Raw genomic sequence first — 16217 nt, 5'->3', positions numbered from 1 at the left:
TAAAAAGCAGTTTTAGGGAAAGCATACTTACACAGAAATAAATATGATTAAGTAGTCTCACCCCCTCTGAAGAACCAATAACTCAACAGGGAAACAGAATGTCATATTTTGCTTCTGACGCACTGCCCGGTGAGGAGGAAGAAGCTAGATGCATCCCTGGGATGCTCAAGCCCACTGTAAGGGGCATGATTCTATCTTGGGTGTGCTCAAGTCCAAGGGCTGGGGTACAACCACAGTAAACTGACAAGATTCTAAAGCTTCCCTACAGAGTCCAGCAAAATAGACGTCACTCATCTCTCTGGAAGAAACTCACAATGGACTTGAATGTCAAAAAATCTCCAAATTTCCCACAGGGAGATACAGTGGACCTTAAGTTTCATGGTTAAGAAACATTCCGGGAACTGCAGCCTTCTCTTAGTCCTGGTGGTGATCTCAGAACTATTCCAGTTCGTAGGGGACCAAGTAGAGAGGTGTCCCTTCACAGCCCACTCAGTCACATCTGAACTAAATTAGGAAAAGCCTTTTTTAAGGCACCCTTCTCCATCTAGTGCTTTGGGTTTTAACTTCGTTGGAGAACAACCATAAAGTATCACCTACAAAGTGCCAATTGAACTAACTGGTTCATTAATGTTTTCGTTTTTTTCCCCTGCCTTACTTAAGAGTTCATTTCTGTAGGCAAAAATTCTTTTCAAATGAAACAAACTTTTGGGACTCATGATTGAACTCCCCATTTTACACTCTATCTTAAAAATGAGAATGGCCCTTGGATTAGTCATACCTCTGTTCCTGTATTTTTTCTGGATAGGAACCAAACTTGCATTGGTTCTTTTTTGCCCTTCATCGACACTGGGCCTCTGTGCTCCAAATGGAATTGTGGATCTGAGTTTTCTGGAGACATAAGACATCTGAAAGAGAGGGGACAGGGAGAAGGGAGAGAAATAGACAAAGATTCTTGGGAGAAGGGGTCATGCACTCAAGTGACAAATCAAGACAACAAAAGCTTATAAGGTTGTATTTCAAGACACTCAAGGTTTTAGTAATAATGATCATTTCAGGAGTTACTAGGAAGCAGTAGAATCATTTAAAATGGGAGCAGTGACATAATCTTCTTAAATGAAAAAATAAGCCTAAGTGCAGGGGAGAGAAGTGGAGATGATAACCATTTAAAGATTAAAAATTACTGAGTTAACACACATGCAAGCCCCATTTCACATTCTCAGTGAATACTAAGGCCTTCCCCCTTACCTGTAAGTGTATTCAGACACATTTATTTTTCCTTTTTCGCCTGTGGTTTCTGTTCTGCTTGTGAGGTTGACAGTGTTTCCAAAGAGACAATACCGGGGCATCCTCTGTCCTATGACGCCTGTCACTACCTCCCCAGTGTGTATCCCTATTGTTATCTGCAGAAACCAAAGTTTTGCTTTAATAACTTTGAACATTAACACATGCATTTTTTGCTTATTTTATGTTACAGAGTGTAGAATCATCATATAAAACCCTATGAATTCTCTATAAGAACTCCAAGCATATTACAAGCAGCTTCAAATATCCTCACCAAATCTGGTATACCAAGAGAAACATTCTGCTCCAAGGGAATCACTTGAAGTCTGAAGATTTCAAAGATGTAACTGGGCAACTTGCATGACACACAGGAAAGAGATTTTAAACAATAAAATAGAAGAGATGGGAAATTTTATCTCATTCTAATGACTTTTTGGTACATGGGACAAATGAGATAATTTCAAATGAAAGAATGTAATACAATGGGCTCAATAAAAATACTCTGGTATTTATTGTCAAGATGTCCTTCCTTGCACATATTAACGATCTCCTGAACAAGAATATAAATTAGTTTTGCTCAAAAGTCTACTACCAATATTTTATCTATTTTATTTACTAACCTGAACAGATTCACCATCTACTTGAACCTGGCCAGCAATTTCCATCATGTCCAGGGCCAGGTGGCAAATGGATCGTGCATGGTGGATGCAGGGCTCTGGTAAGCCACTCACCGTCATGTACTTATCACCAACGGTCTCCACCTGACACAGCACACATAGATGTCCACTGGTTAGCATAAAAGTGACAGTTTCATAGTCTACTGTAATAAGAGAAAAAAATCTTCCCAGGGTTATCAGCAACTTTAAGCTCTCCTCCCTCTTAATTCTATTAAAATCCTAATATATTAAATGCCAACAAGATGAACTCCTGGAATTATTTAGAATTTATGAACTCAGGATTTTGGAGTTATGGATAGACATAGAAACAATAATTTTCCTCTGGTAAGCAATTAGTTTCCCACCTGAAATCCCCTTCTAATCCCCTCTAATTCTCCCTGATGTGAGACAGTTTGATGGCATAAGAGTTCTACCTGAAGTTCAGTGATTTATCATGGTCCTTAACCATTTTTTCTTATGATGCACTCACCAAGTGCTACATTGTGCCTCAGAAAATGACTATAAAATAAATAGTCCTTGTGAACTTATATTTCCCTGGATGCCTAGAGATGGTTTAGTTAACATTCTTTGTGAAGCACTATTCCACGACTTCATTTTTCTAATATTTTGTTTCTAGTTGAAACGAAGGGCAGAAACACCATATAAATGTTTATCTTCAAGTTGATGTTATCTAAAAGCAAATCTGAGTCCCCCAGGACCCTTTTCAAGCTCCATGACTTCTTTATGGTGCAAAGCATTTATATAATTCAGTAAAAATGTCTCTTACACAGCACTAAAATGAACGCTATGTTTATACTAGATGTGATAAACAACCAGCACAGTTTTGTTACCCAAGTGCAAATAAATTGCTGAAGATTTTATTGTAACCAGGAAATCATCCGCTCCATGAAACACTGAGCTTGGTCACAAGGAAAAGAAAGTTTTATAACAAGAAGTAATTTTTTAAGAAAATGGTAAATAGTGACTACATGGAGGCTTACTAACCCAAGACTGCAGTAATAGTCTAAGAACAGCGATAGCAGAGCTGCTGGAGGGGAAGTTCAGAGCTCAGACTCTGAATAGCCCTGCAGTGCGCTCTGATGAGAACTTGCCTTATAAACAAAGGGATTCTTCCGTGAATCTGTCAGTGTGTCAAATCTGGTGTAGAGGTCGTTGAGAAGGTTGACAATCTTCATGGCCCCTTCTCCAGATGCATGCTTGCTACAGAAAGCATTGAAACCCACTATGCCACTGAAGAGGATGGTCACATTGTCGTATCTTTTGGCAGGCACTGGACGCTTATGCCTCAGCTCATTGGCAACGGATGGAGGAAGGACAGAATACAGCAATCTGTTTGTCAGGGTTAGGAGAAAGCCAGTGTGAGAAATGCTGATAAAACTTTAGTGCTGCTGCTGGTCCTTTCAGAGAGCATCAAAGCCATTTGCACAGGGTTCTGATAAGAAACTTCTAAAATTAGCATGACATACTATATATATGTATGTATATATATATGTATGTATACATATATACATATGTGCTATATATTTGTATATATACAAATAAGTGTAAATATGTGTATATATATACATATATATGCAAAGAGGAACATATAGAACATGTTACATCATTTATTATTCTAATCACATATATCCCCAAATCCAAATAAGCCAAAGGACGGGCAATAGGAACTCAGTTTTCACTTGTTGTCCTGTATATCCTGCCCCTGCTATTATGACACTCATATTATGAAAGCAGTCACCATCAGCACATAAAATATTGTATATAAAGCACAATAACAGAAACATGTTTGCCTCTCCTGAACACGTGATTTATCTCAATTTTGGTAAAGTAATAAATGAAACAGTAATGCTCTGCAGTATAATTCACACCTCACTTTTCCATGGAGGACACTGACGAAACAAGTGGAAGCTGATCTAGACGAGCAAATATTTTCTTCCTGTAAGCAACACTGAAACTACCACAGTGGCACTGGGGATTGTGCTAAATAAAGGGACAAGGGTGGTGAGCACAACAGGTGGAGGAGGAGAGGCAACGGATTAAGGAGACGAGCAGAGATCTGTGGACTTTTAACACAGAGAACCAGAAACAAATGAGATGTCCTTGTCTTCTCCCTGCCCAAAGCCAAAGGTGAAGTTTAAATATACAAAACCGAGCTGAGTTCTCAACATTTCTCCTAGCCACAGTGGAGTTTCTCCAGTCTTTTATTTTTAACATCTAAACAGAAAACATTTTGTAAAATATTAAAACCATATTTAAATAGTAAATGTGAACAGTAGAACTATTCAGCATTAAAGGAAAATTAATAATGAATGGTTTATAATGAAATCACCCTGAAAACCCAACATCTAGCAACCTAATCTAATCTAATTGAAGGAGTCTTGAAGTACAAGAATTCTAAAAATAAAAAATAATAATTTCAGAAAGTCAAACCCAACTTGGGGAAACAAAACAAAGAAATCACACTGTGATTAGTACTTGTCACCTACATAAGTCAAAGACAAGTCCTTGATCCAGTTCCCCAAACTCTGTGTTTTGAACTCTAGATCTAGTGTGGGAATTGAATACTCTATTCAAACTGGCAATTTAGGGGCAATGTGAATTAAGAGCTTTTCCAGTACAGAATATAAAATATATGGACATTTCCTCAGTTTGAAGTATATATTCTTTGGATTATTAGTTATCTATATGTTACTGCTATTGTTTGAAACTGACATTACAATCTTTCAGATTCATAACTCCCAGGTTCTAAAATAATTTTAGAGTCCAAGAAAAGACATCTTTGAAATACAATGATTAATTCAAAGTTCACTGTGCAGTACCCACCCAGCCCCTGGAACAATGCAGATGGTCAGGATACAACTTTTGCATAAATGCAGAATTCAATTTCAATTATTTTTATACTTTTCCAAGAGATATTCTGATCTCTATTCTTTACTTTGACTTCTAAAAATAGAAGACATATTCCCCTTATCATCCAGACTAGATAGATTTTCTTTTTCATATTTTCTTTCCCAAGCAAATTAGGTCTCGGAATGTAACTCAGGGATAGAGCAACTGTCTAGTAGCCATGAGACACTGGGTTCCTTCCCCAGCATCTAAATAAATAAATAAATATTAAGTAAATAAATAAGAGCAAAGTAGAAGACTACTTTAGATATACATCAGGTGCAATGCTTTTTCAGCGTGGTTAGCAACCTTAACTATGGTAGCATCATAATATAACATGAGTAAAACTTTGTCCTTATTTAACCACATTCTTACGTGTCTGTCTTTTTCTTTTCATCTTCCAGGGCTCTTAATGTGAGCTGCAGCCTGTCCGTGAGAATTTCCAGTTCTTGTGTCAGTTTGTATTCTTCTCTGAATTGTTCTCCCAAGAGAACAAGGTCACGGGTGGCATCGTGCAGAGGGATATCACTCAAATACAGGCCTCTCCTTGTCAAATCATCCAGGTTCATTACACTGTCACACAGAGAAATAAGACAAACTCACTCCCAATTTGTCCCTGTGACAAGACCACCCCTGATTACTGTCATGGGGCATTGTTCGGATAACTCCTACCATTCAAAGGCAGGCTGAAGAAGAAAAAAATGATGGAGAAGTGAATTAATAATATGACTGCAATATCTTAGATATTTAAAGATCTACCAAAAGATGGTGAACTTGCAATGGATTTTTATCAAGTAGTATCTTTTGGAACCAAAGAGTTTGCAGAAAACTGGCTATGGAATATGCTTAAGTACTTAATACAAAGCTGCTATTGGTAATTTTCTAGAATTTTTTCCTTATTATAAACAGAGGAAGAAAAATTCATCTTAGTAGTCACGATGCTTCTTTGGAGAAACTAGTTTATTTTTACCTGTGGGTTCTATGAATCTTGTAACTGGTTGTATTTCTCATTTGGACACAACATTTAAAAGTTTACAATATTTATTACTCATCTTCAACATGTATTTTATGTACTTAAGAGATGTTCTGGTATGTATTTTTTGTGCTATTCTTACTTTTGGTTCTCAGTTCTTCTATTCTCATTTTCTCTAATGTTTCTCAGTTTTTGAAGCATTATTTGACCCTGATGAATTCTACTGTAATCTTTGTAACTTGTTATTTTTGGGAAGGACTTAATACTGTTTATTGAGTCAGCCAATATCTGGTAAGTGAAAAGTTCACTGCTCTTAAATTTAACTTAAACATTTTAAGGGTATATTAATGGTATGAATTCTATAAATGCAAAGGAATTCTGGTTACTCTGAATAATAATTTCTCTAAAATGACAAAATTGGGTTATGAATTTACCAAACAATTTTGGATTAATAGAAGTTTCCTTTGCAATAAATTCTCAGCAGAAATGTCCATAAATCAAAGAAAAAATTAGCATGGCAATATACAAAAGAAAGAATTTACTAATGAAGTAAACAGTCTCTTTAATTTCATTAAGCTAAATAGGTAAACTAAAGCCCACTTGCAGAAATAAACTTATTTAGAAAGAGGACAGATCATTGGTCAAATGGTGTAAGACCTACCCACAAGCAGAGGAAAAAAAATAGTTGATTATAAGTTTAAAATGGAAATGATTGGTTAAAAATGTTCATAATGAGTTAGAAAATTTAATCAAATTATATCTCATTGTTTTAAAAAATTATTTTAATGACCTAGCAAAACAATTTTTCCTTAATTTAAACTAATCATCTGGAAATTATTGTACAAGTAAAATTGCTTTAAATTCATCTCTTTGTTTATATAATGTGAATATAATTTTTCTACATACATGAGCAGTTTAAGAATGCCTCACTATAGGACAATTTCTAGATATGACAATTAACAAATAAACTCCAAGCTGGCAGGGTTGGGACTCTCCTGTAGTCCCAGCACCTTGGAAGGCTAAGGCAGGAGAATTGCAAGTTGAAAGTCAACCTCAGCAACTTAGAGAGGGCTTAAGTAACTCCATGAGACCTGTCTCTAAATAAAATATAAAAAAGGGCTAGAGATGTGGTTGAGTGGTTAAGCAACCCTGGGTTTAAATCCCAGTACAAAAAACGACAAACAAACACTCCAAAATTTCTGCTTCTGCTTCTAAAGACACCTTTCTCTCCATTAATAGAAACTGTACCTACTGGGGAGCTGTTATTCTTGTGAAGATCAACATGGAAAAGAGGCAACAGGCAAAAAATTTCAAAACAAATCAAAACAAACAACAACAAAAAACCCTAGTGATAGCAGATGAGATACTATTATATCATTTAGTTTATTAATATAAAAAAGTTTTATGTTTCCTAATTTTGTCTCTTTTATTCTCATGACATAAATTTACCAGAAAATTTCATCATTATTCTTATATTGTCACATATATTAACATGTCATTGAATAATATATAATTAATATTAAATATACTTAATTAGCTAATAATATATTGTTCTTATGTATTAATACTACAGTTCTAATATTAAGGAAAGTTGCTACTAATTTTAGATTTTTCAGAAATTTTAACACAGTATCTGTGAACAGAAAGAGATCATGGTGAAGTTAAACTAAAATTTTAACCAAAAATCCACCAAAAAGGGCTTTTTCAAATGTGTTACTAGAGAATGCACATGCATTTTGGCTTTACGAAGTTATAAATGTACAACATATCACCTAATAACAAACCCTCACCGTTATTTTTTCCTGTTGTTCTAAAGTACATTTTAATATATTTTTATATTCTGAATTCCCATGCATCTTTGAGTAAAATATTTCTCAAATTAGAAATCAATACATAGATTTGTTCCCTTTTATTCTACATAAATTTCACTTTAACAATATATTTTGAATAGCATATTCTGTAAAATGGTTAAATAATTTTAATATGAAATAACTCAAATCCAAAAATCAATAGAGTCCTTTTACAATTTTTACCAACAAACTATAGAAAGGCTCATTTCTGGGTAAAGATTAGATATCTCATGATACAGTGGCATAAATAACTTTGCAAATGGATTAAGACATGGTACATAGATTGATTGACTTCTGAGTGCAACAAATGTTCAAAGAGATCATTTTTGTTATAGAGAAGTATAACGACAATTGGAAAATCCCATTACACTTCAACATTGGTACACATGATGCACTACGATGCTATTGAACTCCCATTAGCTAAAGATGGGTACTTATAGCCATAATGATTAATCTAAAAAGTATTACCTTGGTGAACACAGAAAAAGTATGCTATCTGCTTCGGGTAAGTAGATCATTTGACCCTTGAGACGTAAGCAGCTGATCTCAGTCCCAGTCAGTTCATCCTCACATTCTAATTTCTCTACATCCAACAATCCTTCCTTGAAAAGGCAAGACATAACCATTAACTAGTGCCTTTCTCCCTACTGGACACTTCAGCAACAGGACACACATTCCTCACTTCCCCCTCCACGATAGAGAAGAGCAAGTGCCTCAGAGCAGGAGAGGGCATTTCACCAGGCGATAAGTACAGTGGCGACCTTATGACACTACAGAAAAGTGAATGGATGGTCTCCTCTGAACTCACAAACGTGGTAGCCAGTGCTCATATGTTTACTTGAAGTTTTCATGAATCTTGCTTTCCCCTGATTTTCCAATATGGCTACAACACATATTACCAGGTTCTACCAAAGAATAAACCAAACCAATTCTGTATTCACAGAATAGCTGAAAGCAGTCAGCTCCAAATATATAAACTATGTATAGGTACGGCTTTAGGGAGAGATTTAAGAAGAATGAAATGTATCTTAGGAAAACTGCCTTTGCTATAATTATTTCAAAAGCATAAACTGTGAGATCTGGACACTATCTTAATTACAACCCCATGATAATTTATCACTTTTATTTTCCCACAAAATGGCACTGTCCCTGTGAAACCTCTAAAACTCACTTTTATTAATTCTAATCAGATAATAGAGTTACATGCTACTCAGCCACACTATAACTCACCAACATCACCTTTTAAATAAGCATGTCTTTGAGGTTTGGCTTTTATCTTGCTGAAACTTCTCTATCTCACAGAATGTGATAGTAGATAATTTTCTCTTCTGATCATATCTAATTAATAACACGCCTAACTTACACTCAACAAGGTCTTAAATGCAATAAGATCTTAATTACCTTGCTTCTCAATACAAAAACTGTATTGATATGTGACAGGATCCCATGGAAACTAATATCAATGTGAGGACGAACCAGAGAGAAGACAGACAGAAGGCTGCAGTTTCCAGGCTGGAGCTAGAATACAGATAAAGAGCAAAGGTTACTCCAGTAGTTCAAATCAATTTTGTGATTTGATATTAATAACTGTATTAAACCAACTCAATTATTTTTAAAAATAGAAAATCGGAACTATGGTATAAAATTTTACCTCAACTAAGGACTCAATCCCTCTGTACACAACTCAGTGATTAGTGGACATCAAACAGTTGCATGAACATAAACCAGAATATGGACTCAGACAACTAATATCCAAATATAAGCTGATGCGAATAAAATAAGCATTTTCAGAAAGACAAATAATGAAAATTGTCTTCAAAAATGTATGGTTAAATGTCCATACCCTTTGATGCTTTTTCTTCTAAACCCCATGACAATCTCTTTTTCTATCTTGTTTTATAAATTTCTTTCTTTTATCTGACTATGTCAACGGTTGATTTTGAAATCTGTTTAGAAGGTAGATATGCAGTGAATATTTACTCAATCAATGAAAAAATAAATGAAAACTGTTATTAGCAAGTTCCCTGCTTTGTTATTAAAACTAGTATATTATTCTCACATATATTTCCTATTGTGCCATAGGTGATCAAAGCAGAAACAAATAAATAAATGTCCTAAGAAAAGTTGCAGTACGTTCAAATACACGGTTGATAAAAATTTATGGGATACGAGATATGCTGCATTACTTGATATACACTCAAAGGGTTAAATGAATGGAGGGTCACATATATTAATGCTACCAGGTCCCAAGGCAGCAGCTGTTATTTTACCTGGGGGAGCACTCTGTATATAGCATTGCCACACTGAGTGACCACTAGGTTCCGGTCAAATATTATATGAAAAGGAAAAGCTTTGCAGAAGGTATATGGGCTGATGCGTGATTCCTGGGTACCATTTTCTTCAAATCTGTCAAGATCTTCATAAAAATCCTCTTCTTTTGACTCTTTTTCCTCAATTAAGAATTGAGTATGATCACATTCTTCATTTCTCTGCTGAATAACCTAGATATCAAAAGGGACATGATGTTAACTGCATATCTGTTTAGACAACACATCTAAATGTAAGAAACTGGTTATGAGAATTACATTTAGAAGGTCCGTTAGAAAAATATTAAAATATATGCAAATATACATATGTTTAAAACAATATATTTCTGGGCATTGATGTATGAGATTTGATGATCAAATAATTATTAATTATAAATATGGTATCTGTTCTCCCCAGTGACTCATATGGCCTCTTGGGTAGAATTATCAAAAAAAACACCCCTTGGACTGGTGTTTTCAACAGATACATTCGTATGGTGAACAACCTAAAAAACCCCACAATGAAGTACTACTTAACATGATAAAAATAATATTTAAAGATAGTGACAAATGAAGGCAGAGAGATGTATATTTTAAAGTATATGGCGCCTTTTTATTTGTCAATTAGCAAGTAAAAAAATTACATTAATCTATGTAGGATCCTAAAAAGGAGGCAAATGTAAATACAGTCTGCATTAAGTCCCAGGTATAAGATCACTTGGGCTAGATGTGTGAGTTTAATACGAGTTTAAAAAAGGGGAATCTCATGAAAATAAAGAAAATAGACAGGAGATTAATAAAGTAGAGGAAGATGATCAGGAAAGAGGGAATGGAATCTGCCAAATCATGTTATTTTCATGTACAAATGTACCACAGTAAATCCTGTTTACACATATAACTATAATGCACCAATTACAATGATATTAATAATAATAAAAGGGATCAGTAGAGCAAGTGGTTAGGAGAGAGAAGAGGAAAGGGAAAGGAAAGAAACTGGGGAATAAGATTAATCAAATTATGTTATGTGCATGTACGGATATGGTCAATGAATTTCACTATAATATATAATTATAATGCACCAATAAAAAAGTGAATTAAAATATGAAGTATCTAAGAATAAGTCTGATAAAAGATGTGAAGAATCTGTTCAGAGAACTACAACTGTATAATCTTACTGAAAGTAAAGGAGACCTAAATATGCAGTGAAATATCATATTTGCATATGTGCAAAAAAAGATTGGAAATAAGATGCATATAATATTTTAATTTAATTCCAGTAAGATTTCCATCCATGGATGGATTTCAATCCTCTATCCAAGGTTTTAATTTTTAAACATCTCTGGATTTGATAATGTCACATTACACAGAATAAGCATTCTAAATGCAGATGAACCCGCAAATCACCAACAGGTAAGAATCAACAACTCCTGAAAGAAAATCATAAAATCTAATGTGATGTGACTAGATTAAATACACGACACTTTTCTAATGTAGTCAATTTTTCCCCAGCTCTATTTTTGTATTTTATTTAGAGACAGAGTCTCACTGACTTGCTTAGGTACCTCGCTTTTAGCTGAGGCTGTCTTTGAACTCGCAATCCTCCTGTTCAGCCTCCTGAGCCACTGGGATTACAGGCATGAGTCACCGCACCCAGCAATACTATAATCAATTTATGTGCTACAGTTTTATTTTGTATAATCCTGTACTTAAGAGTTTGGGACTTTCCATAGTATTAGAGCATAACTATGACAGCTAAGAAAGTTCTGTCCATTAGATGTTCCATAAAGCAAGACAGTCAAAATAGGGTATCTGTCTCCACTTGGTTCAATTGCAGGCCCTCTGCAAACTTGCACTTGAAGTTGCATATGCTGAACACACAAAAAGAAGCACACTGGGAGAGAATATATTGATCACAAACAGAAAAACAATGATTCCCTTTGTTGCAGAGTTACTGTAATGGTGCCTTGAAATTAGCACTCAAAACTAATGAAGTGTATTATCAACAATAGTTCAAGTTTTGATGTCCTAGATCTGGCTTCTTTGACCAAAGTAATTTTATTTTTTTTTAAATGTCAAAATCTCAGTTGAAAAAAGAATGAAACATTTCAACTATTAGTTCAAGACAAACAACATACAAAAAAATCACCCAGAAAAAAGTGATCTGTAAAATAATATCTAACTGTATACTATCATCAATTTTAACTATCCACATTATGGATATCTTGCATATTGAAGTCCGCAACACAGTTACATAATCTCCTGCTTCCAGCTGGTGTGTGCTCACAGGGAAGGCAAAGAAAATTCTTCTTGCCTTAAGCAATATATAATCAGGAAGAAAACTCTGCTGCCACAAGGAATAAAAAACATTTGTTATAATGTATTCCAAGATCAAATATAAAGATTACTGGTGTTTCCACTGTTCTGGCTTACATATATTTCTAGTAAAGTCCATTAGCTGCAATCACAATAGGTAGATTCAGAATATAATTTTTAATATTGCAAGTGTCTTTTGTGTTCAAAAGAGTCTCCAGCACTGTGCATTACCTTCATGTCTATTTCAGTTCCATGAATTTGCTGAGCTACTGTTTTGATGATTCCAATGACAATGTCCTGAAGTCCTTCTCTCTCTGAGTAGTAGTGAAGAATGAGTCCTTTGCCCTTTTCTGCATCAGTGCACCTGAAGGAAGGTGCCCGCATACCTGGGTAGATGGTAGCAAGGTGGTCGTGCAGGGCATCAAGGTTCTGCAGGGAAAAGGAAAGAAGGATGGATAAATAACAGTGCCAGAATGACAGAAAACTTCAGAAGAGCAAGATAAGGAAGCAAGGCTCAAAGCTGAGTTTATTTGGCAGCTCAGCAGAGCAAACATTCAGATGGCATATTCTTCATTTGCTCCACTAAGACATCTCCAGAGCAAGTGCCATAGGAAAGTGAAACTAAAATGGTACAATTAGAAGATATATCTATGGCTACTAATAGTATGCTTTAAGAAAGGACAAACAAGTGGAATGTAGAGAGAATGCCTAAGACAGATAAAAGATAGAGTTAAGAGTTAAAGCAAAGGTAGGCATATTTTTAGGAGTTTAGGGCAGTTGTATATGCACATTGTAATAAGCAACAGGAAATGCCCAGAGCGACCACATAGTGCCCTTCAATTTACACTATGATGCCCAGAATTAAGTTTTATTTTACATACCAATGTTAGAATTGTAATGTTATGAAAATATAAGCATATTATTTATGAAGTAATATTTTAGAAGTTTAAAGCACATATTAGAAATGAAAGGAGTATAATTTCTTCACATTAACAGTCTTCAATCAAGGTAAAAATTCATGGAGAACCTGTGAAATAATTGACTTTTGGAATTGAGATCTTGGAAACCTGATAAATTGGCTAGTAAATATTTTCTATTCTTGTAGCCTCACCATTAATTTAGAATATGTTGAATTCCCTGAAGTCTTATATTACTCAAATACGAAATTGGTTTATATGAAGATTGTCACAATAAATGGTGCATACTATACTTTTAACTTGGTCCAGTGTGACTTTTTAAATAACACTTCACAACCTGTTTGTATATTAAGTGTGTGTGTGTTGCCCAAAAGACACACACAGAGACAACATGACCATGAAGGTTGACATGCTAATCCTCAAATAGTTAAATTTGGTGTCTTTTTATAGTGCCCCATTATATAGTGCTTTCTCTTTTCTTCCCCAAAGTTACATCTGTCAAAATCAAGTCAGGCTAGTTCTTAACAAAAACATCAATTCATCCTAATTGCCTCTAGGGGCTAGAATGGCTGTTTTTTTTTTTAAAGTAATTCAATATGGCAGACACCAAGTGTTAGATAGTTGATAAAACTACAAACGCTTGAATCTTGAATTTATATTTTTTTCAGTTGAATGGTAGAGGCATTCTTCCTATGACAAGTTCTTCTTGTGGGAATTCTTCCTTGAGAAGGGACAGCCTGAGGACTGGGCTTCATGACCCTTGAGATCCTTTGTCCTTCTATTGATGTTAGGAAAAACATAATGAAAGATAATGTGCTGAGAAAAAAAATTGCCAAAAACATTTTTTTCTTTTTAGCTTCATGTGCCACAAAGTCCTGCTAAGTCAAAATTGAGTTTGTGGCTGAATTAAGGGCACTTTTCTAATATAGTCAGGCTCATCAGAGCTGTGGTTCATTCAAAAGGGGAAAAAAAAAAAAAGACTCAAGCAAACATTTAATTTTTTTTTTCAATTTTTCCTTACAGAGTGTTTACTTATTTCATAAGTCAATATGCCCATACCACTTTCATACCCATCTATTTCCATCTTGTATCATAGGTATTATTAGCAGTTTTTACACAAAGTCAAAGCCAATAGCATGAGGCAATAAGGAATGGTACCATTTCTGTTAGCAGTAACCCCAGATGCTCAGGCAGTTCAGAGGCTGGATATGATCACCCACACAGGGCATTTGATGTGTCACTAAAGGCAAGTATTACACCTTATGTGTGGGTGGAGCCATTTTAATATAAATAAAGTTCCTGATAATATTAAGACATTAATATTGGTAATAAAATCTGCTTCAATTTATCACTCAAAGGCAAAAAGGATACCAAAAAACCTGAGTGAGAATGTTCAGTTTTAAGTAACCAACTTTTCTGCAGTAAGAAACTCTCTGGAGATTTGCTGTTTTATTGAATTTACTATTAATTAAATTGACAAGTAAAGTGCTTTCCTGGAGCATAAAAGATTTAACACCACTTTGTAATATTGATTTTCTTTAGATAGTATCTAACATAAAAAATACTCCTGGGATTTCTTTTGTTACAGCTTTCCTTACTTGGTTTTACTCCTAAAATTAAAGTGATTTACATAGCCTGCTTATTCTAAGAAACAGATTATGCGTATAAATTAAGTTACTTGATTTGAGTGTTAATATATTGCTAATATATGTGCCATCTTAATCTTTATAATGCAGTAACCTGAAAAAGCTACAAAAAACAGAATACCTGAATACCTTAGCTACAAAAACAGAATACCTGAATACCTTAGAATACCTGAGAGAAAAACTTTTCCACATTTGATAATCCTATCTAAATGAAGTTGATTATTTTTCACTGTGATTGCAATGTATTCTCGAGAAAAAGCATTTCTCTCAAAACTGATAATCTGTGTTATTTCTAAATATACCCATGAAAACAAGTATTGGAAGGATATATATATATATCAAAGAGGAATGGAAAAAATTTTAAAACACTGCAGTATAGGTAGTTTCCCAGGAAATGAGAAATATGAATACAATCATATTTCCTGACCTTGTGAAGAGAGAGAGAGAGAGAGAGAGAGAGAGAAAGAGAGAGAGAAGAGAGGGTAGATTAGGTCCATTCACCTATTTTACATTGAGATATCAAAAGTTTAGTCTCAGGATTAAATTTAATTTCAAAATGTTTTGATACCATTTTGTCATTCTACAAGCAAAATGAGCGTACTTTTTTCTACCCAGTAATGCTGCTACCCGGAAGGCCAATGTACCCTGTCACCTGGCATTTATCATTTATAGAAGTAAAATTAGTTTTGGCATCCTGGGAAACTTTACTGGAGTTCCAGATTTAGTATGCTCCACCAATTTAGCAAACAAAAGACAATTTATTATTTCTTTGGGAAATGCTTTAAAGTTCTATGATTTTAAAGATCTCAGACTATTACAAAATATGTAAATTTTCCTTTGATAACATGCATGCCCCAAATAAGCTCAGGCATAATTACAAAGTATGCCGAATTCACTACCTCATTTTTTTGCTTCCTTTACATATAATTAAAAATTCCTAAAAGATCCACAGAAATGGATGTAATAAGACCTTGCTTTGAAAATGTTGAAGAAAAGAGATTTTTTCAGTCTTCCAGAGTAGTATCCTTGTGGATGAGAAAATTTGTACCTGTACTGAGAGTATTAGTGAAGTTTATATCTGAAAGAACCTTTAAAATCAATTGTTACAAATCTCTCTGTCTCTTTCTCTCTGAGAGTAAAACACATTTCCTTTCTTTTTATTCCTCATACCTCTGAAAAACAGGATCAGAACTGACCTTTTAAAATGAGAATCCTGTACCTTAAAAAATCACTTTTTTTTATGTTTTATAAGAAAGAAGTCATTTTAGAATTTGAAAACAAAAATTTTCAATAAACAAGACTTAAACAAAATGGCAAACCCACCCTGGATAAAGAAAAACAAAGGAAAATCATAAGATCAGAGTGAGT

The 16217-nt window shown here is 34.4% G+C and overlaps 1 protein-coding gene across 2 annotated transcripts in view; it reads right to left on the bottom strand.

Moving 5' to 3' along the window:
• The window catches only part of Gucy1b1 (guanylate cyclase 1 soluble subunit beta 1), a 43283-nt gene that overhangs the window by 1529 nt on the left and 25537 nt on the right, over positions 1 to 16217 (bottom strand). For both annotated transcript variants that reach the window (XM_047567494.1, XM_047567495.1), the window contains exons 5-13: positions 12518 to 12715; positions 9938 to 10168; positions 9069 to 9185; positions 8136 to 8269; positions 5220 to 5417; positions 3050 to 3287; positions 1902 to 2042; positions 1246 to 1400; positions 779 to 905 (exon numbers count right to left, since the gene is read on the bottom strand). In XM_047567494.1, coding sequence (XP_047423450.1) covers positions 779 to 905; positions 1246 to 1400; positions 1902 to 2042; positions 3050 to 3287; positions 5220 to 5417; positions 8136 to 8269; positions 9069 to 9185; positions 9938 to 10168; positions 12518 to 12715 — 1539 coding nt within the window. The remainder of the gene's footprint in view (positions 1 to 778; positions 906 to 1245; positions 1401 to 1901; positions 2043 to 3049; positions 3288 to 5219; positions 5418 to 8135; positions 8270 to 9068; positions 9186 to 9937; positions 10169 to 12517; positions 12716 to 16217) is intronic.

This window comes from Sciurus carolinensis, chromosome 10 (assembly GCF_902686445.1).
Source record: "Sciurus carolinensis chromosome 10, mSciCar1.2, whole genome shotgun sequence".
Taxonomy (NCBI): Eukaryota; Metazoa; Chordata; class Mammalia; order Rodentia; family Sciuridae; genus Sciurus; species Sciurus carolinensis.
This window is presented reverse-complemented; position numbering and strand designations above follow the sequence as displayed.